Raw genomic sequence first — 25864 nt, forward strand, 5'->3', positions numbered from 1 at the left:
ACCAAGCCTGTGCTCACTGAACCAAGCCTGTGCTCGGTATTTGGTCCAGCTAAATGTGGAGCCGAAGTGCTGACTGCATAGCAAAAGCACAGAAAGCAGCACAACACAGGGAGGAAGGAATGGGGATAATTTTCTTTCCCATTTCTGGCTCATTGTGTAATATCAATAATCTCTGTAGCTTTGTATTATACTTGCTGTAAGTGGCTCTAGTGATTGATTAAACACCTGAGCTTTTCTTTGGCGTTTAATCAATTGCAGCAGCAGTTTATTGCTTGGTGTATTACAAAGTAGAAGAGATTATTACTTAATTATTCTGAAAAATAGCAGCTTGCAGTTGTTGCTAGCATGGGTATGTGTCTATGCTGACATAGGTGTCATGTCATTCCTTCCTTTGTGCCTCCTGGTCTCTGTACTGGGTGAGAGCGCGCAATTCCCGGTGGGTCGCGCACAGTCGTTCCCGCAGCTGTTGCCAACACAGTGCAATTAGTGGCATTAAATAAATAATTGCTTACAGTGGGGCTTCCCACAATGCAAAGAGCCGGATTCTGTTGCTTGCTGGGAGCCTCCAAATCTCACTTAAATTTTCGGCAATGTCCTTATTAACCAGCACATGTGAATATGAACTCACTATCAGGTACAAATCGCTTCTGGAAACAATTCAGCAAGAATTGCATCAGCATCAGGAGGCATTTTGATGGCCCAGAGTGAAGCACAGGATAAATACACAACTGGAGATAGATTAGAAATGTGGCATGTTATTGGTATGTGTGAGAAAGGAAAAAAAATCCCACAAAACAACTTTTTCTGACATCCTCTTGAGGATGTAGGAAATGGCAACTGTTTTGTTTTGACAACTGAGGTTTTGTGTGTGTGTGTGTGTGTGTGTGTGTGTGTGTGTGTGTGTGTGTTAGTTGGCACCATCTACTTTCAGTAGAAAAGTGAAACCTCTTTAAAGCTTTGAACCTGCAAAGATGCATATGAATTAAAGCTGTGCCCTTGACTTGAACAAGGACAGTCAAAGGAAGACCATTAGAAAAAGCATGTGCTACAAATTTTAACCATTTTCCTGAAGGATTTTAGGGGATATTGATGGGAGGAAGGGCGGTGGTGGCGGTGTCATGAAGGAAGAGGACTGAATGACACATGGTTTTTATTTTTCCTCCATTGTGATAGTAGAGGTCTGATCATTGCCTTTCTAGGCAGCTTTGTGAATCCAAGAGGCTGGTAGTTCTCTTGCTCATGCTTAAAGCTGGCGTTGCCTGTGAGTAGTGATGCTTTGGCCAGTCCGTGTAAGTCATGCAGCTGTTTATGCTGGTTCTGTGTCAATCGTGCAACGGCTTTTGCAAATAACTCTAGCAGAATTGGAGCGAGCAGACGTTGACTGTCCAGGGACTAGGAGAAGTTCATGTTCCTTTGAGAAGGTGATGGATGGTCCTAACCATTAAAAGAGTTTATTTTCTTACTCCAACAGATTTCCCCTCCCCTCTTTGACGTTACCAAATTTATCATCACTTTTGTCTTTCAGGTGTAACCTGTCTTTAGTGTTGCAGACACATCAGCCAACCATGCATTAAGAACTGGGCCCTTACTTTAATTCAGTATCATTTTCTTTTTGTCCAATAATTTCACAAGCACTAATCCACACTTCAAATGCAGGAGATCCTTTGATCCCCAAATTGTTCAGCACTTCATGCAGGAAAAACCATAGGCCACAGTCATGAAACTCCTAGAGGATGGCTGCTGGCTTCCTGTGGCAGAGCTGGTTGTTGTTTCCCCCCCCCCTCCTTCTTTGCTCTAACCATTTTGTCTGTCTATCTTGTCTTGTATTCAGTTTTCAAAGCAATTGCCATGAAGGGCTTCCTTTTTTTACTGCCTAAAAGGGAACAATAGATTTTTAGAATAAGAATATATAAATATATTTCTATGACCTTCTGTATATGCATATCATATCTATTCTATCTATATTTTAATAAAACATACTGAGAAGTTCAAGCTAAACAAATTAATATTTATTATTGTTATTTTTTATGAAAAGGTCTTTAAATGTATCTTTAAATGCACATGACATTTAAAATTATTCCAGTGCTAGATTCCTGAAAAAGTAGATGACCTTTTCACTGAAATTGGAGAGTGGTTTTTCCATAACAGTTACATTATGCCCAGAAGATAAGATATTAACCGAGATGTTAAAATGTATTGTTTCCCTTTGAAAGCTAATCCCGTTCCTCATTTTCATTAATGTTGTTTCATTCATTTTTCTTTTTTTTTCTTTCCTTTTCTTTTGCAACGGTTTTTGCATGAAAATGCAGAGTAGCAATAAACAGATTTTTTGTAAGACTTGCTTTAAGCCTCTTCTCTTTCAGATCCAGTTAAAGTTTTTAAGTTCAGTTGTTTTAAAATTCGTATTCTTCAGTTCCGTAAACAAAAAATAATGGAGAAATATAATGAGGTGCAAAACGATTTTCTAGCCCTCACTAATCAATAAATGCCAACAAAATGGGGATGGTGTAATGTCCATAATTTAATTGTCTGCTGTTACCAGGTCACCACGAGACAGTAGCAGAAGCGGGGAGAAGCTGGAATTGGCCATGTCCAACCTCACTGCGGATGTCCTGGAATTACTCCTGGAGTTTGTTTATACAGGTTCTTTGATCATAGATTCAGCCAATGCAAAAACCCTACTGGAAGCTGCCAGCAAGTTCCAGTTTCACACTTTCTGTAAAGTCTGCGTTTCGTTTCTAGGTAAGAATCACTCCATCTAATGAGTTTTTAAGGTCTCATTTGAAGATTTGTAAGCCTTTCTTCCAACACCTCTTAGGAAATCCGAAATTAAATGTAGTAAAATTTAAAAAACATTATTTATTTGGTTGCGATTTGAATTTAAAACACTGACATGGTGCCTGGTGGAAAATCATAGAAATATAGAATGGTAGGGGTTGGAAGGGACCTTTAGAGATCGTCTAGTCCAACCCCCCTGCAGAACCAGGTCAACCTAGATCAGGTCGCATTTGAGTGGCAACTGCTTTCACGTCTTGGATAGACTGTGTTATTGAATCTTGTTTTATACTTGGTATCATGATGCCATTTTGTTTCCAGGGAAACAAGTGCCAACCTGTAACCATAGATTGCTTACAACTGTGACAGCAAACGTTGGGTGCTAAACGTTGGCTGGCTTGGTCAAGCACTGAAAGAGTTGGAGGTGAACTCCTGCAGAGTAGTCAGGATCTACAGCTTTCTTGCATCTATGTGAAAATCCTTTGCATGGCTCATGTTCTTGTAAACAACACCTGATTGAACCACTACTGGTTTAATGTTTGTTATTTCATACAGAGTTATGGTCTGATGTAGACACGTCACTATGAGGGTAGGTGGGAATGAAAGGTTGCTGTGCCCACCCCTGGAACTAGTGTCCCTCTACGCACAGGGAGTGTTTGCACCAGCAAGGTACAATATCATCACTTCTGCCCATCCTCTCATGGCCACAAGAAACCTCTTCTTGTCCAGAGCTCTTTCTGTATGTTTTCCAGCATAGACTACTTCAAAACAGTCCAAGGTTTCCAGCTCTAGTTAACTAAGCTTTACTGGTCTCAACTGGAACCAGCCAGCCCCATTTCTGTCATGACACAAGAGAAGCCAGAGCTGGAGCTCTACTGAAGCACATACTGGTTCAAATTCCTGCATGTATCACGTGCCACTCATTCACTAACATGGCTATAGTATCAGTTAATGAGGCAATAATAATTTAGAAGTTACTAACACAAACTTATTAATACAAAAAAATGTGTGTTTGATTTTCTGTGACTGACTTCTCACGTTCAAGTTCCAAGTATCTTTTTTTTTTTGGCATTTGATTTCTACTCAGGCTCCCTCAACTCCTAGCTTGGTATGGGAGATGTCATTCTCTCTCGAGCCAAATTGACATCTACAGTTGCAGAGTGTGGAAGAGGAACGTTTAAGAAAATGTTGCACTCATTCTGAAAAAGAAAAAGCCTGCCCTCAAATGGGTCCAGTTTACTCATGTCTTAATTTTCACTGCTAAGCTGGCCTGCTGGCAGGATGAGTGGTATGGACTAGGCTGGTACACTACAGCCATCAGTAAAGAATCTGTGGTATTGTGTTTACCTCTTTCCAACTTTTAACATCACTTGTTTTAAAGTCTATTCTCAAATATGTGGGTGAAATTTGTGCTTTGCAACCCCAACACATTGACTCCGCATGTTGAATGAGGGCTCTGGCATTGCTCTCCCCTAGCTTGCCTTCACCACCTTTTAAAAGTGATTAGATCTAGTGGCCTTTCCAGGGACAGGAGATGTGTTTAAGTTGCGCTATCTCTAAAGAGTCAGCTGCAAAACCAAAATACATTTATTTCACTAAATCAATGTGAGATTTCTCTTTTCCGATAGTTAATATTTGAATTCAGTGAACCATGTTATGATATGAAATAGTAGACTTGGTTATAAGTTCAGTGATATATGGGGAGTTGCTGGAATTTTGTATTCTCATTTGGAGAATTCATGGAGTGTAATTGCTTATTTTTATTTATAGCTGTGACTGGATTGCTGTACAGAGATAGTGGAGCATTTGCCATCTAAAAAGTCTAGGGAAAGGCATTTTGTCTTCTCCGTGGCTGTGTTTTTTCATCCCAGCCACCTCTGCTTCCCATAAAGCAAAAATATGGTAAAAACTAGGGGGTTTTTTCCAGGGTTTCTGGAGGATTCACTAATGTAAACAGTGATTCTTTTCCATCAGTGGCCATGTCTAAGTAGTGAGAGAAGTAGAAGGAAGTCTGAAGAGGCCCAAAGAAGTAATAGCTCCAAATTAATAGATCTGTTCAGCCGGCATCATCTCAGAGGAAATTCAGGTCATCCTTTTTCAGCAGTAAGCTCCAGCATAGTCTTCACTGGTTGATGTCCAGGTGACTTTTGTATCTCTTTCCTGGGCCTCTCAGCAGCGTTGGGCAGAGGCACCCCAAACCTACTTGCACTTTCTGATGTAAATGTGCTGCACAATCTGTCAGGAAAAGTGTTTCATTTCAATGGGAGATATCTTAACCAGCTTTACTGGGCTAATTATAGCCATGTTCTGTCTCCCCCACATGCTGTCTCCTCTGCTTTTGTCTGGACCATGAGAGATGACAACAGTTTTGTGCTGACTGATGCAATGATGCTGACAAGTTCATGCAGGCACCATATGATAACTGGGCAAATGTTTGCAAACCGGTCAGGACATCATAGGTATTTCCTCCACGCATATGGCTAAAGCCTTGAGGGGTTTTAATTTCTTTTTTCTTATTTGTTTTACACTATCATCACAGTCATGGCTCAAAACGTATTTCAGGAGATTAGGGTTTGGGTCCATGGTGCAGGGACCCCTGTCACAGGAGTGAACAAATTCTGAGCTTGTACTTCAGCCTGCTGCTGATAAAGGTATTCTTCCTTAAGGCTAAAGAAGTTGGTGGAACTCTTTTTCATGGAGAGAAACAAAGGAACAGGAGCTCTGAATTATCTTAATCTCCTGGCAAAGGGCAAAGACAGTTTGCAAAGAGTGTGAGAGGGAGCTTTGAGAAAAACTGAACGACGGACCGGTGATGAGACCTGCATGAACGGGCATATGCATCTGGGGGAAGAAGAGGCTTTTATGGTCCTTATGAATTCGAGAGAAAGTATTTTGGTTAATTTTTTGTGCATCCAGTGTGGAGAATTTTGAGCCAGCTGGAGAACCACACTGCCTAGTACTGGAGAAACTGAAGCATCAACCATATCTGGAAACAGGACAAATGAGGAACACTCTCACAGGGGAAGTGAAATCTTTTGGATGATGAAGACATCTGGAAGTCTTCCACCTACTTCCCATCTGCACATGCTTTTGACACTGGTAGGAGAACCTTGAGGAATAAGATCCCCACCAGAATTCACACAGAATGTGATGAGGAAATGTACATTTTCTGCTAATTTTAGTGATATCTGAGCCATCATCTAGAAACTTTCTCTAAGTGAAATACAGTACTTACTGCACAGAGGGGGATTACATCCACTGCTGAGTTTCCGTCATACTGGTACTGTATTCTTGCTGAGTAATCCATCCTACATTCCATCTCTCTCTGACTTTGTCTCAAGTCGTCCCATCCCCAGAAGTGCAGGCTTAGCAGTTTGCCTGACTGATTATCTCATGATGACTCTGCACAGGATCCCACTCCAAAATCACATCTAACACGAGTGGAGAGTATCAGGTGCTGTTCTGCAATACTGGGACATACATGGTAACAAAGACGCTATCCAGCGCTGTCTCAAACCAGTAAGAACATGCTAGATTACATCTGATATCCTTAAAGGCCATTCAGCAGTCTGCTGTGAGCTGTCCTTGAGCATTAGGAATAGTTTGTAGTCAGCAGTCGTATTCTGAATGGACTCAAGGTGAAACTCCACAAAAATGCATTGTTTACAAGTCTGGTGACACCGTGGCAAAACAAGCAGTTATTGTAAACATGTCAGCATGCAAAGGAAAACAACTCAGGAGCAGGTGGAGCGGAGCTGGTCCTTAGCTGTCTTTGCCACATCAGCATCCAGAAGTCCCCCTGGACTGCAGTCACTTGGGATGAGCTGTGTTATGTGGCAGAAGACTACATCTAAGTAGTTATGTTGTCTCCTTTTATATTCAGTGAAGACTAACAGACATGAGTAAGGCATGGTTCTGCTCAGTCTGAGGTTGTTATCCAAAATATTACCAGGTTAATCCAAAATATTACCAGGTTGCATCTTGGAATTGTTTGTTTATGAGCGTACAGGGATACTGATGTGAGTGCTCAGGTGTACCATAGACAACTGAAGTCAAGAGATGAATCTTCTTCCAAAACTTCAGGTCAGAGATGTTCACAGGATAGAGATTTTCTGCACCTGCTCTGTTGACCCAACCTCTCTCATGCTCACCTGCCAGCCCTCATGTTAAAAAGACATCCCTGTGCCTACCTTGCTGTAGTGTTCATCACATCAAAAGTGTTGAAGTGCAGAGTGTGTCACCAGCTTCCTGAACGTACCCTAGTCTGCATCTCCCTGGGGCCCATCTCTAAACAGCCTTACGGTAGTTGCTGACTCAGACAGGGATGACATCATTTGGGTCTGCCACTGAGCAGTTTCTCAGGGAGGAGGAAGGAGCGAAGCTCAAAGGGACAAGGCGGAACTGCAGGAACACCAGTGTACCAGGCTGCATCAGTCACTTGGAATTGTTAGAGGCAGAAAAAACTATCCAGATCAGAAGAAACCTGTTGTGACCAGCGCTTCTTCTGCTCCATGCCACAGGCTCAGCTGGGGTATCTCTCCTGATAGAGGCCGACCCAGTCCCTTGAAGGCAAAGCTCATTCTTGCAAGTCTTTTCCTTCGTGTGCTAGTAAATGGCTGTTTAATAAGACAAACTCAATTATTACCTCTATTATAAACCCACTGAGGATAAGGTGGAGCAATGTCAGATTCATCTTTGAGTTGAACGTTTGCCAAGCAATGATGAGAGTTTTGGGCTCTGTTAGATGATTATTTTACCACCAGCCGTATGTATACATGGAACTGTGCCAACAGGCAGAACCAAGGAACCTGGAAGAGCTATCAGGTTCTTTTTTTGTTTTGGTTGGGTTTTTTTAAAAATAAGAGATTCGGGGAGCTTCATGCTTCATAGCTATCAGTTTGCAGCCTGTCTCTGGGCAGTCTTTGAGTGACAAAATCTACTGACAGCAAGCAGTGCTGCTTCTCTGGTCTGCTTGAGGAAATGGGCTCCTTGGAGTCAGTACAATCAACTGATGCAAAATGAGATAACCTAGTTTCAAGATCGCCAGATCTGTAAAAGAAAATAAAAAGAGCTAGGGGGAAACAAACAAATGAACAGATCTCAAAACTCCTAATCTCATGCCAGGTTTTTTGTTGGGGTTTGGTTTGAGGTTTTTTTTTTTTTAGGGGGGAAAAAAAAAAAAGTTTATAATTCCATTTTGGTAAAAGCCACATATAGGTAGTTTGCAGGTTTAAAATCTGATAAAGGCAGAGGCTGGGTGTGGGAAAAAACGCCTGAGCATTTCCAGCAGAAGCAATCTGATGGGAGTTTTGTTTGAGGAGATGTGGGGCTATCGCCCATTCCTGTCCAGTGCTCTGAAGTGGTGCACTGGGATATGACACTGCCCAAATGTGACATACTCCTCTGAGAAGCCTGCCACTGGTACCCAAGCTTTTGTGATTTATTGCACTCTGACTCTTTTCTTTCTCTTGGTCTTATATCTTAAAAGAATATATTCTGCTTATTAGTAGTGTCTTGGTTAACAAAAGCTGGGAAAAATCTGAGAGTTCCTCTTATAAATGTCTGAAATGGGTAGGTTTTTCTTCATAATAGCTGAAAAGGAAAACAGTACAGTCAAATGTATGGTGTAGCACACTTTCAACGCAAAGCTACACACTGTGCTGTTACTTCTGTTTGCCGGGTAGGAGATAATGCTGTCTCCTCTGTGCATGATTTTCTTTGAAACCCACTACACAACATTAACAGAAGGCGTTAGTATAATCTGTGTTTTGCATAAAGGATGTCATCACATACAGCAGCAACAAAGTTCCTTTGAAAAAAAGGGGGGGGGAGGGTCGGGAAGGATTCTTTTTTTTTTATTTGAAGTAGCTTAGTAACTGAACAGGGCAAAAATTATCATACAGCGACTGCAACATCCTCAGAAATGTCCTTAGTGCTGTTTGCGTTTATTCTTAAGTGTCTGCACTGGCGTTTACATCTTTGCTGTTTCTTAAAGCAACATTGTAGGTAGCAGAAATAGCAGCAGTCTCTTGGCTGGGTTCCCATCCCTTGGGAAGCCCCAGATACTATTATGTCAGTAGGTTTCCCAATGCCTTCTGAAGGCTTACAGAAAAAGCAAACTCGGTGAACACATTTCACTCCTCATCCCCAGCTCAGCTGTTAGACAGGCTTTGCTTTTTGTACTTTAAACCCCAATCCTAAAGTAACTCAGGGTACTGCTTCTAATTAAATCCCTGAGATTAGTTAGGGTTGGAGGTTTGTCCATGGTACTTATTTTTTGTATGGTCTCAGTAAAAATGTGGCTCTTGCTTTTCGTAATTCTCACTTGCTATTTTCTCTCTTTTTTTGGCTCCTTTTAGAAAAACAGCTAACTGCTAGCAACTGCTTAGGAATATTAGCCATGGCTGAAGCCATGCAGTGCACTGAACTATACAACATGGCCAAAGCATACGCCCTGCAAATTTTCCCAGAGGTGGCAAACCAAGAAGAGATCCTTAATATCTCAAAAGACGACTTCATCTCCTACATGTCCAATGACAGCTTGAACACCAAAGCGGAGGAGCTGGTGTATGAAACAGTGATAAAGTGGATTAAGAAGGACGCTGCAATCAGAGCTCAGGTAAAAATAATCTCAGCAGCCTCACTCTGCTCTGTTCCCATGAATGCCTCTTTTAAAATAGAATCCATCCCCATGCAATTTTAAATATGAAGGTGCGTAGGAGATGGGATGGGCAGTTCAGATAAAAAGAGAAAGGGAACACAGGTTATGCACAAAATGTCTGTAATTTCAAAATCTGATCCCCATATCTGATCATTTAGAATCAAAATCTTGTTTGTGACATGCACGGTTCAAAGCTAGGGCCTCGAGTTGTTGGCTGCAGGCTCGGTCAGAGATACATCAAGAAGGATTAGAGTTGTGTGATATGTTGCTTTAAGAAGGGGATGCATTTTAGTAACAGTAGGAAATAAAAATCTGTTGGAAAATCTGTGTTTCTTTTGATGCCACATACCGAATGAGTGGAACTTCAGTACGTAACAAAAAAAGGTTCTGTGTCTTTATTTGCTGCTTAGATAACCCCTTAGGTATTATATATTTATTAGAGTTAGCCTTTCCTCAGCCACCTGAGCTATGCAGTCTGCTCTTGTCTAAAGAAACTGAGTGTATTACTTGGCCCAGCACTGTCTCCAGATAACAGCTAGAAACGATGACTGTTTGGAGGCTGATAATTGTCCTTGGAACCAGAAGACATCCCTGGTGATATTTAAAAACCTGCCACTTGCCTTCAGTGCAACTCTCGCAAGTCAGCTTTGTGAGTACTGAATTGTGGTGGTCTGAACCCGAAAACTCTCCATTTGGAGGCCAGTTCTCCCTGCAGATCCAAGGAGGAGAAGGTTGTTTTTCCCCTTTCCCCTCCTTTGAAGGCCAAAGTTGCTGGCCTATCCTGGCAAGGACAGCTTCTGTTGATCCCAGGTTACAGTTTTGGCTGGTTTAAGAAGGATAGTCCAGTCGCTTATGGACCAAACTAGGACTCAGGGAAACACTTTGCCCGCATGTTGGTGCTGTCCCACATCATGAAAGGGTGTACTTTCTTGATTTAAATGGGAATTCAAGCACCTGAATGTGCAGTGAGGTATTAAATAAATCACTGGATGTGATCTAGAGCAGCTGCATCTCCATCTCTCATGCAGAAAGTGTGAGAAATAGCATTTCCCAGCCTCACTGGGCTCTTGGATGAGGATAAGGGCTTTCAGGATAGTGGGACACTCCGTGCCAGGCCAAGCTGTGTTTGCCTGCACTGCTACCACTGGCTCACCCCTGGCTCTGCCACCAGCCTGCTGCCCCAAGGGCCTTTCTCCGAGCTTGTCCTGCCCTCTGCGAGCAGGTAGCTCAACAAGGTATCCTGTACTGAGGACCTGGCCACTCTCTGACCCCCTCCTCCGTGTGCCAGTGATGCTACTTACTACTACCCAATATTACTGCCTAAAACGTTTGCACAATATCGTTGTTAATTTATTGAAATGGGCTCATTTTTGTCTCTCGCTGGCCTTGAAAAACACGGGGTTTTACAGACAACTTCCCTGCTAGCTGCAGGTTTGATGCCAGCAGTCAGCTCTGCGCAGCTGTGAGCTCTGAGCCTCGCACAGCCTCGGGGATTATTGCGAGGGGCCGGAGCGCGGAGCCCCGCGGAGGAGCCGGTTTGCCTGGCGCGGGCAGAAGGTGTCACGCACCAGGCGGGGGCTGGGTTACGGCTTCAAAATTGCTGGTTTAAGTGTTTCCTTCTGCGCCCTGCTGCGGTGATGCTACGAATTTATTTTTTTTAAGTGGTGGTTTTTCTTGCCCCCGTCTTGCTGCTGCCACCATCTCCTCCTCTCTTCCTTTCCTGTGTCGGTTGGCTTGTTTTTCTTGGGTTTTTTTATTTCCAAGTTACCTTCCCCTCTGCCCTGCTTCTGCAGTGCCTTTGTAGTTTACGATGGCAGTTTTATTTGCTTCTCCAAATTTCTCTGTGGTGCTTTGGTTTCATGCATTACTTTACAAGGGCTTTTAATTTTTAATTTGTATTTATCCACAGATGAGGGTCTTGAATATATTAATATTAAAGATACCAAGCAGATAACTATTTTCATGCCCAATCCTAGCACTAAAGTAGTTTGTTTGAATCACAGCTCTCTCTTTTTTTTGTACTCTGTTCACTGTTTGATCTATTATAAAGCTCTTAGTTAAATAGGTACTTATTTTCTAAAAGTAGGAACTCATACTTACCATGAAAAGTACCATCTTTACAATAATGACTACTGCATTTTCAGAGCCCAGGAACAAATAGCTCTTACGGTGGATAGGAAGGAAGATAGACCTAAATAATCTTATTTCTGATAAAGATGACGAGTGAAAATGTGTGCTTGGTGTGCCTCAAGGCCCACCATGTCAGGAACTGCCCAAGCTCCTGGGCGATGCACAGGATGGTCAGAGCTCTGCAGAGCTGGGTGACCATGGCAGTACCAAAGGTGGGATGGAACTTTTTGCAGGAGCTGTGCATGGATATTTTGACTTTACTCAGTTTGGTGATACAGATTCACTCAGCCCCATTTAGACTCTTTGAGGTAGGGAACCAGCAAGTGGAGGACACCAACGCAGCAACGAGATTGTTGCTTCTACGTGCAGCCAGTGGGACCTGTTGGGAGATTACTGGAGAGGTTTTAGCCATGAATTGCAACAGCCCTACAACATCACTCCTGATCTACTGCACTCTTCAGGTGACCAATATGGTTTTACTCTTCTCTCCCAAAGGGACACCTGGCAGTTAAATCTCTCAGGGCCTGGGTTTCCTGGGCCTGCATTTTCTTCCAGAGCTCTCCTTTCCCCATCTCCCTTTTCCTGACAGGCCAGGCTCTGTCATCACGTTTTTATTTTCAATAGCTCCAATGGCAGATGATTGAAATGCCTCAATGTCTGGCACAAACAGGGGAAGGTCTGTGCTCTTTGTTTCACCTGCATGCCCATCTTCCCCTGTGCCCCCAGAGCAGCTGCTACCCTGCAAAATTCCTTGTCTTTGAGGGCTTTGTGTCACTCTGTAGTGCATGCTTACACCTGGGGACTGAAAATCTCATCACTTGTGTTCCCCACACCGCAGCTCTTTGTGCCACACTCTTACTGCAACTTACCCATCACTGGCTCCCCTCCTGTCCAGATCCCTTTCTGAGAGCCTCAGGGAAGGAAATTTTCTACAGAGCCTCTTATTCTCCTGGAAGGAGGTTGAGTTTGCTATCTTCCAGCTATTCTCTGCCTTTGTAAAAGCTCTAATTGTTTCTGCTTTCGTTAGTTCTTTCCCCACCAGCCTGGAGGGCAGTGGCAGGGAAGGAACAAGAATTTGCTTGCAAGGCGAGTTGAAAAGCTGTACTCTGACTGACTTTTAATTTTGCAAATTGTGCTCATATAAAGTGTTACCGTGTTTACAAAAGTGCTCCGTGGCATTAAAAAAAAACAACATCTGAGCCTTGTTGCAAAGAGTACATTAAAGGTTACCGATCCATCTACGTAAGACAGAAGGGCAGTTCAGATAATGACGTGTGTCGTAAGCTAGGATTTGGTAAATAACTGTATCCAGTGCCTTGGAGCAGCCTGCCAGCTCATCTGATAATGTTTACGGAGTTATACTAGTGCTGCAGCTAGTGCAGTTGCATAAAAACAGTCCAACCAAAAGAAGCAGCTTGCAATGTGACTAGGTAGGTAATTTCCTGTACCAGTGGACACAGAGCAGTAGTTGTGGGAGTCCTCTTGATTGCTTGTCAGCGAGTGGAAAGCCTGCAGCTGACTGACACTTCGGAAGACATGAATCTACTGGGTGTTTCCATGTATTTCTCTTCCTGACTGATGGACAAGATTGTAGGGTTTATCCTAACAGTTATCCCCTTGATAAGCTTATTACAAGTCCAGTGACCTCATGCAAAACGTATATTGTATAATGGAGGCTTTACTGTCTGGTAACCAGCACAGTCTGAACCATCCCTATGAGCAAAAATTTCTGTCAGGCCCCAATCAGTCTTTGTGTGGGCTCATCCCACAGCTCTCTGCATAGCCTTGGGCAGATTTTTTCACTTTTTTGTCCCCATTACTTAACGCTATAAGCTGGAGGGAAGTGATACTTACTACGTGGTCTGTTGGGAGGGCCCAGTGGATAAGGAGCCATGTTGTTTGCTGGTACTAAGGGCTACAGAACTGCCAGAGCTGGTCAAGCCCAGCATCTACACGGAATGGGAAGATGTGAAGTTGGTGGATGTGCAGCAATGTGCTGCCTGCCCAGAGCATGGACATACCAAAGCTCTTTGGAAGCTTTCCTATCTTGTACTCCAAGTACAAAGTTGTGTCTGTTTCCTCTGACATAAAAAAACACCTGTGGTTTGATGCCAGTTGTCCACCAAATTGTTCTATTACTCACCCTCCTAAACTAGACAGGGGAGAGGGAAATACAACAAAGGGCTCATGAGTCGAGATAAGGACAGGGAGATCGCTCAGCAATTAGCATCACGGGAAAAACAGACTCACCTTGGGGAGAAATGGTTTCATTTATTAATGAACAATCAAAACAGAGTAGGGAAATGAGAAATAACAACCAAATCTTAAAACACCTGACATCACCACTCCCTTCTTCCTGGATCCCTACTTCCCCCCACCAGCGGCACAGGGGATGGGAAATAAGGGTTACAGTCAGTTCATTACAGGTGGACTTTGCTGCTGCTTCTTCTCAGGAGGAGGCATCCTCACATCCCTCACTGCTACAATGTGGGGTCCCTCCCATGGGAGACAGTCCTTCATGAACTTCTCCAACATGGGTCCTTCCCACGGGAGCAGTTCATCACAAACTGCCCCAATGTGGGTCATCCACAGGGGAAGCAGTCCCTCAGGAACAGACTGAACAACCATGGGTCCTCCATGGGGTCACAAGTCCTGACAGCAAACCTGGTCCATTGTGGGCCTCTCTCTCCATAAGTTCCCAGGTCCTGCCAGGTACTAGCTCCAGCGGGGGCTTCCCACAGAATCACAGCCGCCCCTGTGGATCTCTGCTCCCCTGTGGCCTCTATGGGCTGCGGGGACATGGCCTCACCATGGGCTGCACCACAGGCCTCAGGGGAATCTCTTCCAGTGCCTGGGCACCTCCTCCTCCTTCTCCACTCACCTTGGTGTCTGCAGAGATGTTGTTCTCACAACCTTACTCCCTTGTGGTGCTGCAGTTTAGCCCCATCTCAGAGCCAACCAGCACTGGCCCTGTCAGCTACAGGGGAAGCTTCTTGCAGGTCTTTGTTTAAAGAAGGCACCCCTGTAGCCCCCTCCTACCAAGGCGACACAGACTCACTACAACATAGCAACATGTTTATTAATAACAGAAAGCCTGGGAAAACAAGACTCCCAGTTGCATGAAGCTTCCCTCTTGCCCTGCGGACAGTGAGAACAAACATTTCAACAAGTTGTCCAGAGTAGTGCTGGAAGACAGTCAGGTGCTGCAGTGATGAGTGACAGCCAAGAGACTGAGCTGAATGGCAGTCACCTTTTGTTGCACTCTGCAAGGGTATAATCACATGCCCTTTTTCCAAACCCTGTTTAAAATCACAACATCAATCAGAAAAACAAAATATCTCCACCATAATGGCATTAACAAGTCTTCCATGGACTTGCGTCCTCAGATGCAGATTTGTCTAAACATCATTTTCATGGTGCCTGAGAACCAGAGATGCATAGACAAATTGGAGGTTATTTAGAGAAGAATAACACAAACGATTAAAAGACTGAAGGAACTGATGTGAGGAAAAAAAGATTAAAAGATGTGAATACGCATGACTTGGCCTAATGACAGCTAAAGAGAGATAAATGTCTACAAGTGTCTGAAGCCCCAAGGAGAGGAGTTGCCTGGAAGGATGCAAGGGGTGTAACAACAGTAAGGACCACTGGGATGAATTTGAGACTTGGCAAATTAGTCTAAGCAAACTCAAAGCCCACCTGAAAGCCCTGAATCAGTGAGGGTAAGGAAAGGTGATGGAGAGAAGAAGAGGAGCTCACAAGCTGTATTTTGGTAGTAATGAAGAATGGCAGTTTGGAGGCAAGACCCTGCAGAGGACAAAAAGTTAGTAACCATGAGAGAGCAGATGAAAGATCTTTGGTCTGCAGTTAGGCTATTGAGATGGTAGCACAATTCCTTGGGCCCATTTTAAAGAGCTTCCAAGAAAATGGACAGGGGACAAGCACAACTCTCACTGGTGTGCAGTGACAAGGAGATCATCACAGATTCAAAAGCTAATACCCAATACCAGCATGTGCAAATTACTTAAGATCATCATAGTGGGAAATTAAATGCTTAATCAATGTATTTAAGAACATGAAGCTTCAGGACGGCAGGGTTGGAGTAAGTATGAAAAGGAAGCTTCCAAGGGAGCCTAAGTGAATTAGGCACTAACACTCTATTTAATTAGGTTTCTTTGAGAAGCCCACACAACTCTGATTCATTTGTGGGAAGAGCAGACAAATTCAAAAAGATACCATAATGAAAGTGCAAGAAGCTCCAATTTCTCTGAAAGTGAAAACGGCAAGGGATGAGTGGTAACCCCTGTGATTTCCCAGGGACAGGCTGCTCAAAGAGCACAGATTTAAATGAAGCTTTTGCAGACACACTCAGAGCCTGCACCGGCTTACAGAGCGAGAAGAAGAGGCATCAGCAGGAAGGGTATGAGTGCAGGAACATGCTCTTAGCTGTATATTGGTGAAAGAAACTGCATTATATTTTAAAAAAAGTTAGGGGTGATGCAGGTGACATTAGCTGCTCCTTAAAGTCCCCCTGTACTAAACTTTTACTTTTTTTTAAACAATAACCTTAACTGAAGATGTACTGAATTATTTATCTGAAGTTTAAATTGACTTGAGGAGCTCCCTTGTCTCCCAGTCTTCTCATTCTCTTAATTTGTGCCTTTTCCAACAGATTTTCCTTTTTTTTACAAAATATTTCTCTGCTGTTGCTCAAGCAACAGCCTGACAGACAAAGATACACGTCGGCAAGCAGCTCCTGCATATGTGCTTTCTGACGTTGCCTCGCTCTGCTTGCAGCCCAAGCGCTCAGGATAGACCTTCAGAAATGAAATCAGTTTACACCATAGGCAAGAAGCATTTTGGAGAGTTTTTGCAGATGGATATGCGTCTCAGTGTGTTGTAGGAATGGATGTGTCAGGAATTTGCGTGGTTCTGTAAAGCATCTTAGGAGCTTCAGCCATTTTGTTGTTGGCAGTGTGCTTTTATGGCCCATGTGGGTGTTGGAATAGATGACTGTCCACAAGCAAAAGAAATGCCACTCACTCCTGTAGTAGCGTTTGGGGGAACTTGGGGTGTTTATTGGATAGAATTTAGTCATCAAGCTAGAGATTGCATGGTCAGAGTGAATAGTTTTTAAGCCTCAGTATCAGGTGAATTCTAAGTACAAGGAATCGATGATTCATCTTTCTGCATATTCAAAATCTCGCATCATATTACTGCTAGAAATACCTATCCGTGTGCTGCTTTGCAAACAGTTCAGAGGACAGCGGTTCCCTTTACACGGCTCTAATGACGTTACGGTGTTTAGTCAGCTGTGCTGCCATAAAGATGTCACATTGGAACCTTATTTCAGGAAGATGGAGGGGCTGCTCTTTCCTTCTGGTAGGCATGAGATTTATGCACATGGCATCCCGCCACTGAGCCACTGGCCGAACCCAGTGCCTGCCAACAAGACTTTCTGCCACATGTTTATCTCATGATATTATGAGGCTATCGGCTGACATGCTACCAAGCCTTTGGATTTAATCAGAAGGCAGCATTGCAATTCCAAGAATCTGATACATGTGCTTAATAAATATACTGAGTGCACCAGAGAGCTTAGGTTGGGTTTGGATGCGACCTTGGCTGCAGGAATGTGCATGAGGTTACTGGAAACACAGCTTGTCTTCGTAATATCCAGGGGTTAGATGTATCAAAGCAAGTACTCTCATTACCAAGTAGCAGGGCAGCACCATGAAAAATCTGGCCAAAAAAGGCTTGTTTCTGAGAATGGTAAAGCAGACCACCAACAGCTTTGGCTTCCCCAGACGAGCCAGTTCCCTGCTTGGCTTGTACTTGGAAACTTGGAGCTGGCGATATTTTGAGTATCAGGCTGGGTAACGTGCTGGGGAAGCATGAGCTGGGCACCATCTTTCATGGCCATCATGCCACATCCTCAGCCATAAACTGCCAGCTCAGACTGCTAGGCAGTTCATCACCTGTCCCCAGGGTGGGCTTCAAAGGCATTGAAGAGGCTTGGAGCTTGGGGTATTTTTTTTTTTTTTAATGCCCTCTTCTCATTTGAAGGAGTTTTATGCAGTGGGGAACTGATTCTGCTTCAGATGTGTCTCTGATGTCTTCCTCCATCCGAGAAGGTCCTTGCTGCAACTCTCAGATCAGAACGGTGCAAGACACCGGGCAAGTCTAAACCCAGAGTTTATGTGAGATGGCATGAATCTCCTTGGTAGCTCTCAGCTGAATTGAATATATTTCCACTTCATAATGCTTTTAAAAACTCTATTGGAATTATGCATAAAGAGCTGAAACAGCAGTTTATTGGTGCAAAATCCTATCGTAACATGGGTAAATCTAACTTCTGTGTTTGTGTTTCTAGCTGAAGCCTGTTTCTTTAGGCAGATAGCACAAAGGGTCCTTGTAAGAGGAACAGTAAAGTAGAGAGACAGATGAATTATAAGGCGTAAGGAAAACATTATTTGAACTTCTCTGGGCATTACTTCAAAAATGTTAAAAATCTTCAGAGCTTTCCATTGTAGCATTTAAGGAGCAGGAAATTTGACTCTGCAGCAGTAAACACATTTCCTTTTAAAACTAACTGTATACTATTGTAGCCCAAATCTATGCAGGAGCACACTGAAAGTCCTTTTGGAGAATACCTGTGAGGATTTTACTGGATTAGGGATTTGAGAATAAAAAGATTATTTTTAATGTGATACTGAAGAGAGTTTTGTAACTGAGAAGATACCAGAACAAAACCCACTTGCAAACAAGTGTTTGTAATACTGATATCGTTGGTAGGAGAAGAAATGTCACAAAAAGTTTATTAAAGTAAATATCCTCACTCAAACTACCAGGCAGGAACAAAAACAAGAAAAAAAAAAGAAAAGGATTTCTACTTAGTTGGTTACTGAGAGTAACTCATGTATCAACAGATTATGAGGGAAAGGCATGAAACAGTCCATTTCAAGGTATAGCAGATCATGCTGATTATATGTTCCTCTGGATCAACACTGACCCAGTGATAATACTTAAGTTTCCCCATAGTATGATCACAACCTTTCAAGCATAGTGCCCAAGGCAGATGAACACAAAAATTCCCATCAGAGGGGAGAATTAACCACCCTCCAGTTGGGGTTGACATATGGTGGTAGACATCTCAATGTAGCACGATCTGAGGCATGGTCTGAGGATGATGCTCCCTTTCCTAGGAGTTGATGGCTCACAGTTTTAGGCTGGAAGGGGACATTGATATTCTCTGCTTCCCCTGATGTGTGATGCATCCTCTCAGCTCTGGTAGCTCAGGGGACTGTGTTAAGTGTGTTTACTAATTCTCTTAGTTATAACATGAGTTTACACATGTCTAGCTGACAAGTAAATACTTGCTTGTATGTATCTATTTAGGTGTCTGAATCTAGAGCAGTATCTCCCCCCCAAAATATTTAGGTAATTAAGGAAAGATAAGATCTCCTAAGATTTTTCTTTCCCTGTTTTCTGTGAAACACACTTGCAAATGTAGGCAGATTGAAGAATCTGCTTTCAGTTCAACCACTGAAATCAGTACTGGTGAAATAGGTACCTTGAAGCAGGCCACACAGCGCCTCTGAAAGGCCACTACTCTACTGTGAGCCAATGACTGTCCAAAAAGCCTTTGCTTATGTAGTAGCAGTGCCCTGGCTCCTGCACAACCACCCCAGCCTTGCCTAGCACCACGGGGGTATCTGGTGGCATCACCACTCAGCAAGGAGCATGTGGACTTGATCCTCTGCTGGTGCAAAACCCGAGCAGCTCCCTTTGAAAGCTATGCTGAGGTTCACGTCACCTGAAAAAACAGTCCTGACAGTGTTCAAAAACTTCACTAGCATTTTAAGCAATAAATTCATTAGTTTTTTGCATAATGGTGTCCATTTTCAAGGGACTGAGGCATGGTCTCCCATGTTTATGAGTTGATAGCTCCTAATTTTCGACCAGAGGGGCATTAATATTCTCTGCTTCACTCTGGCATGCGGTGCAGGTTGTAGAGTAGTCATAAGTGATTCCCAGCAAAGACCTGAGAAATATTTCTACTTGTCCAGCCAGCGCCTGCAGCTGAGTAGTAAGAAAAAAACATTCTCAAAGTTGCAGACCCAAACCACAACCCCAGGGACCTGAGGTTGTTGTCTGCTGAATTTGGCAACTTGCCTTGCGCAGGTATTCTGCTGTCTTAGTAAAAACCAGTAACATCAGTGGGTGCAGTAGATATTCTGTAGCCGTATAAGGAACAACAGAAAGACAAGAGAGAATGGAGAGCAAATACCAGATGGTAAGGAGGTTGAAATGCTTTACGGTGCTTATTCCAGTCTTAGATGAAAAGGATAATAGTTACGGGATATTTAGTACAATCATAGCTAACAGAGCTAGGAAGCCTTCATAAGGGAAAATTCAAGAAAGAAAAAGACTGCTGATTGCCTAAATCACTTGAATATTCTTAAATCAGTGAGACTACATGAAATTCACCCTTGTCTGTAGTGCTTAAAAGAGCTGGTGTGAAAAGCCGTTGGTTTATAAAAGCCTCTCCTGTCTTCTAGAGATGCTGTGATGGTACGTACCCTCCAAATCCCTTGGTGAAAAACACTGTGATTATTTGTACCCTCTTAATACCATCAGCCACGAGCCCGAGTCGCGACTGTGCGCCGTTGGTCACGCACACACACACATGCAGAGATGGCTTTTTCCAGCTGTCTGAACAAAGGGAAGAATAAGAGTGACAAGTGACATCGGTTTTGATATATGACATTAACTTTCAAGCTGATGAAAGGGAGCAACGTGTTGTAATTATTATTCACCTCTAAAATAAGGCATGAGTTCAGACAAAGGAGGAGAGAAATGGGGAGGTGAGGCAGGGGGGAGAATCCAGGAGAGAAACAGAATCGCGTTTTCTCACTTATCTAATTAAAGCAAGGTGGGTGAGCGAGAGGGAGAACTCGGCGTGCTCAGGCAGCAGCACTGCCCCATTTATTCTGGGGCAGGTGGGAGATGGAGGCAGCCACTCTGCCGGGCCCATGGGAATCCTCCATGCGTACCAGAGGGGATCTCTCTTCCCAGTACTAGCTGACACTTGTCTTCAGGACATTGTGGTGCCTGTAAAACCCCGTGTTCTAATTTAGTGGCACAACTGTTTGCACCCCTGTTTTGCACTGCTTTGTGTAACAGCTGCTTCCGGCTCTGTCCTGCCTCGGGAGCAGCAGGGGCACCTCTGGTATGTCCTGCTGCACCAGGGGAAGGAGCTGGCTCCATTATACACTCCATATATTATAACTTTGTTTAAACTGCCCTTTAGCTGCTCGTACTGCTTCCTGAGCAGCCTGTATCGGGGATTAACCTCCCCTGTGGGGGTTGTCTGGCTCGTTCCTCATATACCCACTATCCGCATTATTCCCATGTCCCAGTGCCACGTTTCGTCTTGGCTCCCATGTAAGGTTAAACGCCTCCAACCTTCTTTAAAAAAGCACTTCCTGAAATCAGAGCTTTGCCACCCACTGCCATATGTCCACTGCTCCCTCTCCTACAAGGTACCATTTAATGACATTAAGATATCTGCAGCCAGGTGCCTGACATTTGTGACTCCGGGAAAGAGGAGCAGCCGTTTTACATCCTAGAAAGCACCTTAGAAATGGATTTCAGCAAGGGAAAAGAGAGGAATGTCTTCTTTTCTGGCTTGGAGGCTGATGAAGTGATCTCAAGCCCTACTCGGCCCCGTGCCATACTGGTGGTAATAGCAAGGAGCCACAGACTCGCTGCTCACATGGTATTTTTTCCAGAAGAGCACTGTCATTTTTTTTTCTGTGTGTTTTATATCACTTCTGTTTTTCATCTGCAAACAACTGTAGAGTGGCTAGACTTAAACTCTTTGGGCTGGACCTAAAATTGCTGGCCCTGGTGTCAAGGAGGACTGGTGAGCAGGGGGCTAGGAGTCAGCCTGTGACTGTGATCATCTCTCTGCTGCCATAGGGGGTTCATCTCCCCACAGTAGCCACATCCTTGGCTTCAGCTGATCTTGCACCAGGCTAATGTGGCTCTCTGGCAGCAAAGCAGTGTAATTACTGTTGGGAGGAGAAATCTTGTTTTCCTCCTGTGAAGCCTACTTGGATGGGGAAAGGAGAGGCCCTGCTTGCAGACTCAGGTGGCACTGTGTGCCTGTTAGCTGGCTCAGGCCACGTTTCAGCCCTCCCATCTCACTGTTCCTCTGCCCCATTCCCATCCCTGCTGCTGCTGTGACTTGGCTCTCATGTGCTGCCGAGACAGACACACTGCTGAAAAAGAAGGTAAGAGCCAAGCAGCTTCTGGAAGACGTGGGGGAACTGCAGACCAGCAGATGCTGTGGGCACCCAGCGTTTCTCAGGACCAGTCACACGGACCTCAGCAATAGTTATTTGCATCCTGGCCTCAGTCTCAGTTGGGATCTTCAGATGCTGTCACTACATGAATATTTATTACAGCAGATGATTATTTTTTCTTGCTGCACACTCTTAGTTTGCATCTGGTTTGTGTGCATTGCTTCTCCAGAACCACTTTCTCCTATTACTCTGCTTTTCACTGTACTCTTGCTCTGTGTTGTGATATAACCAATTATATATAAAAATAATAATCCGGGGATGGACTCTTGGTTTTTCAATTGCAGTTTTCTCTCTTGGGGTTTTGTTCTCCTTTAAGCCCTGTTCAGTGACAGACAGCTTCATTTGCTCTGGTGTCCTTTGCCCTCTGAGGTTTAATGTATTTATTTAGAAGATGAAACTTCCTGTCAGTATTTGTATAGCACCCTCTGGAGTCTGCCTTCCCCAAAACCTGAAACTACATGATTTGTTTCACTAACAAATACACCCTGATATTATCCAGTCTCTGCCATAGCAATTGTTGAAATCCACCCTATTTATTGGCTTTTGCTTCATATTTTTAGTGCCAGAAAATACTTGTTTGTGGTTCTTTTACAGTGGAACAACGATGCTCACATTTCAAGGTTAATTCAGAAAACTTGGAAAGCTCACTCTGTGTCTCCAGTGCACAAAGTGTTATATTCAGCTTGAGTTCAGAATAAGCTTTTAGTTCAAAAATCCCTCTGTACAGTGGTATATAACAAGAGTTGCCACCTTTTGAAGATTGTTTTCAGTCTCCTGGGACCAAAAGCAGCTTGGTTCAGGGAGCACTTGAGGACTGCATTGTCTCTGTCCCACGTGATCATAAAATCATAGAAACATTTAGGTTGGAAAAGGTGTTTAAGAACATCAAGTCCAACCACTAGCCAAACACTGCCAAGCCCACCACTAACCCATGTCACAGAATCACAGAATGGTAGCGGGTGGAAGGGACTTTTAGAGATCACCTAGTCCAACCGTCCTGCAGAAGCAGATCCACCTAGATCAGGTCGCATAGGAACATGTCCAGGCAGGTTGTGAAAACCTCCAAGGAAAGACAATCCACAACCTCCCTGGGCAGCCTGGGGCAGGACTCCCTCAACTGAACAGTAAAATAATTATTCCTTATGTTAAAATGGAACTCTTTGTGTTCCAGCTTCATCCCATTACCCCTTGTCCTGTCACTGGATACAACAGAAAAGGGGATGCCCCTCCTTACATCCACCATCTAAATACTTGTAAATATTAATGAGATCTCCCCTCAATCTCCTCTTCTTCAGACTAAACAGCCCCAGTTCCCACAGCCTTTCCTCACAAGAAGGATGTTCCAGTCCCCTGATCATCTTGGTGACCCTGTACTGGACTCTCTCCAGAAGTTCTCTGTCCCTCTTGAGCTTGGGAGCCCAGAACTGGACACAGGACTCCAGATGAGGCCACACCAAGGCAGAGGAGAGGGGAAGCAGAACCTCCTGTGACCTGCTGGACACACTCTCCTTGATACATCCCAGAACGCCATTGGCCTTCTTGGCCACGAGGGCACATTGCTGGCTCGTGTTCAGTTTATTATCAACTGGGTCTCCCAGTTCTCTCTCTGCAGAGTTGCTCTGTTTAACCCCCAGCCTGTACTGGTGCAGGGGTTTGTTCCTCCCCATTTGCAAGACTCTGCACTTGTTGAACCTCACGAGATTCCTCTCTGCCCAACTCTCAGGCCGGTTGAGATCCTGCTGAATGGCAGCACAGCCTTCTGGGGAATCAGCCAGTCCTCCCAGCTTGGTGCCATCAGGGAACCTGCTGAGGGTACACTCTGTCCCCTCATCCAGGTTGTTGATGAAGATGTTGAACAAGGCTGGCCCCAGAACCCATCCCTGTGGAACTCCACTGGCCACAGGCCTCCAACTCGACTCTGTGCCATTGATCACCACCCTCTGGGCTCTGTCATTCAGCCAGCTCTCAATCCACCTCACTGTCCACTCATCCAATCCACACTGCTTGAGCTTTCTGATGAGGATGTTATGGGAGACAGTGTCAAAAGCCTTGCTGAAGTCAAGGTAGATGACATCCGCTGCTCTTCTCTCATCTAGCCAGCCAATTATGCCCTTGTAGAAGGCTGTCAGGTTGGCCAAAGAGGATTTTCCCTTGGTGAATCCATGTTGATTCCCCCTGATAACCATCTTATCCTTCATATGTTCAGTGATAACATTCAGGATGAGTTGTTCCATCACCTTTCCAGGGATGGAGGTGAGGCCAACCGGCCTGTAGTTTCCTGAGTCATCCTTCTTGCCCTTTTTGAAGACTGACGTGACATTGGCCTTTCTCCAGTCCTCAGGCACCTCACCTGTCCCCCATGAATGTTCAAGAACGATGGAGAGAGGCTTAGCAATCACATCAGCCAGCTCCCTCAGCACTCTTGGGTGCATCCCATCAGATCCCATTGACTTATTAGTGTTAAGCTTGGCCAACAAGTCTTTAACCTCTTCCTCTTCCACCCAGGGCAAGTCCTCTGCTGTGCGGACCATCCTACTGTCCTTACTGGACTGGGCTTGCCGAGGGCCGGCCTTGGCTGTAAAGACCGAAGCAAAGAAGACATTCGTTAGTTCAGCCTTCTCTGCATCCTCGGACACCAGGGCACCCTTTGTGTTCAACAGGGAGCCCACATTCCCCCTAATCTTCCTTTTGCTGCTGATGTACCTGAAATCTATGTCTTTTGAATGTCTCCAGGGTTAATGACTCCACCACCTCCCTGGGCAGGCTATGCCAGCACTTAACAACCCTCTCAAAAAAGAAGGAAGAAGAAAAGTTCTTCCTAATCTCCAATCTAAACCTCCGCTAGTGCAACTTGAATCTATTTCCTCTTGTCCTGTCATTCATTAATGGGGAGAAGAGACTGCCCCCCACCTCACTACAACCTCCTTTCAGATAGTTGTAGAGTCTCTAGTCTCATGGCTCTCCTCAGCCTTCTCCAGGCTAAATAACTCCAGTTCCCTCAGCCACTCCTCATCAGACTTATTCTCCAGACCCTTCACCAGCTTTGTTGCCCATCTCTGGGCACACTCCAGCCCCTCAACATCTTTGTTGCAGTGAAGGGTCCAAAACTGAACACAGTATTTGAGGTGTGGTCTCACCAGAGCCAAGTACAAGAGGACAATCATTCCCCCTTGTACTCAGTGCTGGTGAGGCCACACCACGATCTCTGGACAGGGCCTATAGTCAGCATCCACAACAAATATTCTTTCCGGGTTGGGTGATGGGACAGTTTGCAAGGAAGGAGATAGAGAAGCTGAGCAACTGAACTCCAGCACAAAGACTACAGTATGTTCTCATTTCCCCCCGCTCACAGTATGCCGCGGAGCTGTTGGCAGTGGTTCGCCTCCCCTTCATCCATCCCAGCTATCTGCTAAATGTTGTTGACAATGAGGAGTTGATAAAGTCTTCAGAGGCTTGCCGGGATCTGGTGAACGAAGCCAAACGTTATCACATGCTGCCGCACGCCCGACAAGAGATGCAGACACCGAGGACCCGGCCCAGACTCTCTGCAGGTAAAGCAAAACTTCTTTCAACAACACCAACTCCCTGTTCTGGCGGTTTCTGGGCATGGCCTGGACATGCCCTGGGATGGGGCATGGGCCTCAGCTCCTTCGCTTGGCTCTTTCTCAGAGCCTGGTGACATTTCAAGCTCAATTTTTGCATTTCTATTCTTCTTGAGCATTTAGGAGCCTGACCTGATGGTTGGACATGGGTGTTTAGATGTGTGCTTCTGAAACAGGATTTTAAAAGAGCCTAAATTTTAGGAATTGTTATCTTTGGCAGACACAGTGACATTCCCCCACAGTCCTGAACACGAGCCCCTTGCCCTCCATGCCTGAGTTTCTCTAGCTGCAAAAATCGGTGAATCATTTACTGCTTTGCTGCTCAG

General features: G+C 44.5%; 1 protein-coding gene across 1 annotated transcript in view; it reads left to right on the forward strand.

The window, feature by feature from the left end:
• The window catches only part of KLHL29 (kelch like family member 29), a 411312-nt gene that overhangs the window by 346233 nt on the left and 39215 nt on the right, over window positions 1-25864 (forward strand). Inside the window, exons 7-9 of the mRNA XM_061990887.1 lie at window positions 2543-2742; window positions 9135-9394; window positions 25289-25487. Of these exons, the coding sequence (XP_061846871.1) occupies window positions 2543-2742; window positions 9135-9394; window positions 25289-25487 (659 nt within the window). The remainder of the gene's footprint in view (window positions 1-2542; window positions 2743-9134; window positions 9395-25288; window positions 25488-25864) is intronic.

This window comes from Colius striatus, chromosome 2, assembly GCF_028858725.1.
Source record: "Colius striatus isolate bColStr4 chromosome 2, bColStr4.1.hap1, whole genome shotgun sequence".
Classification (NCBI taxonomy): Eukaryota; Metazoa; Chordata; class Aves; order Coliiformes; family Coliidae; genus Colius; species Colius striatus.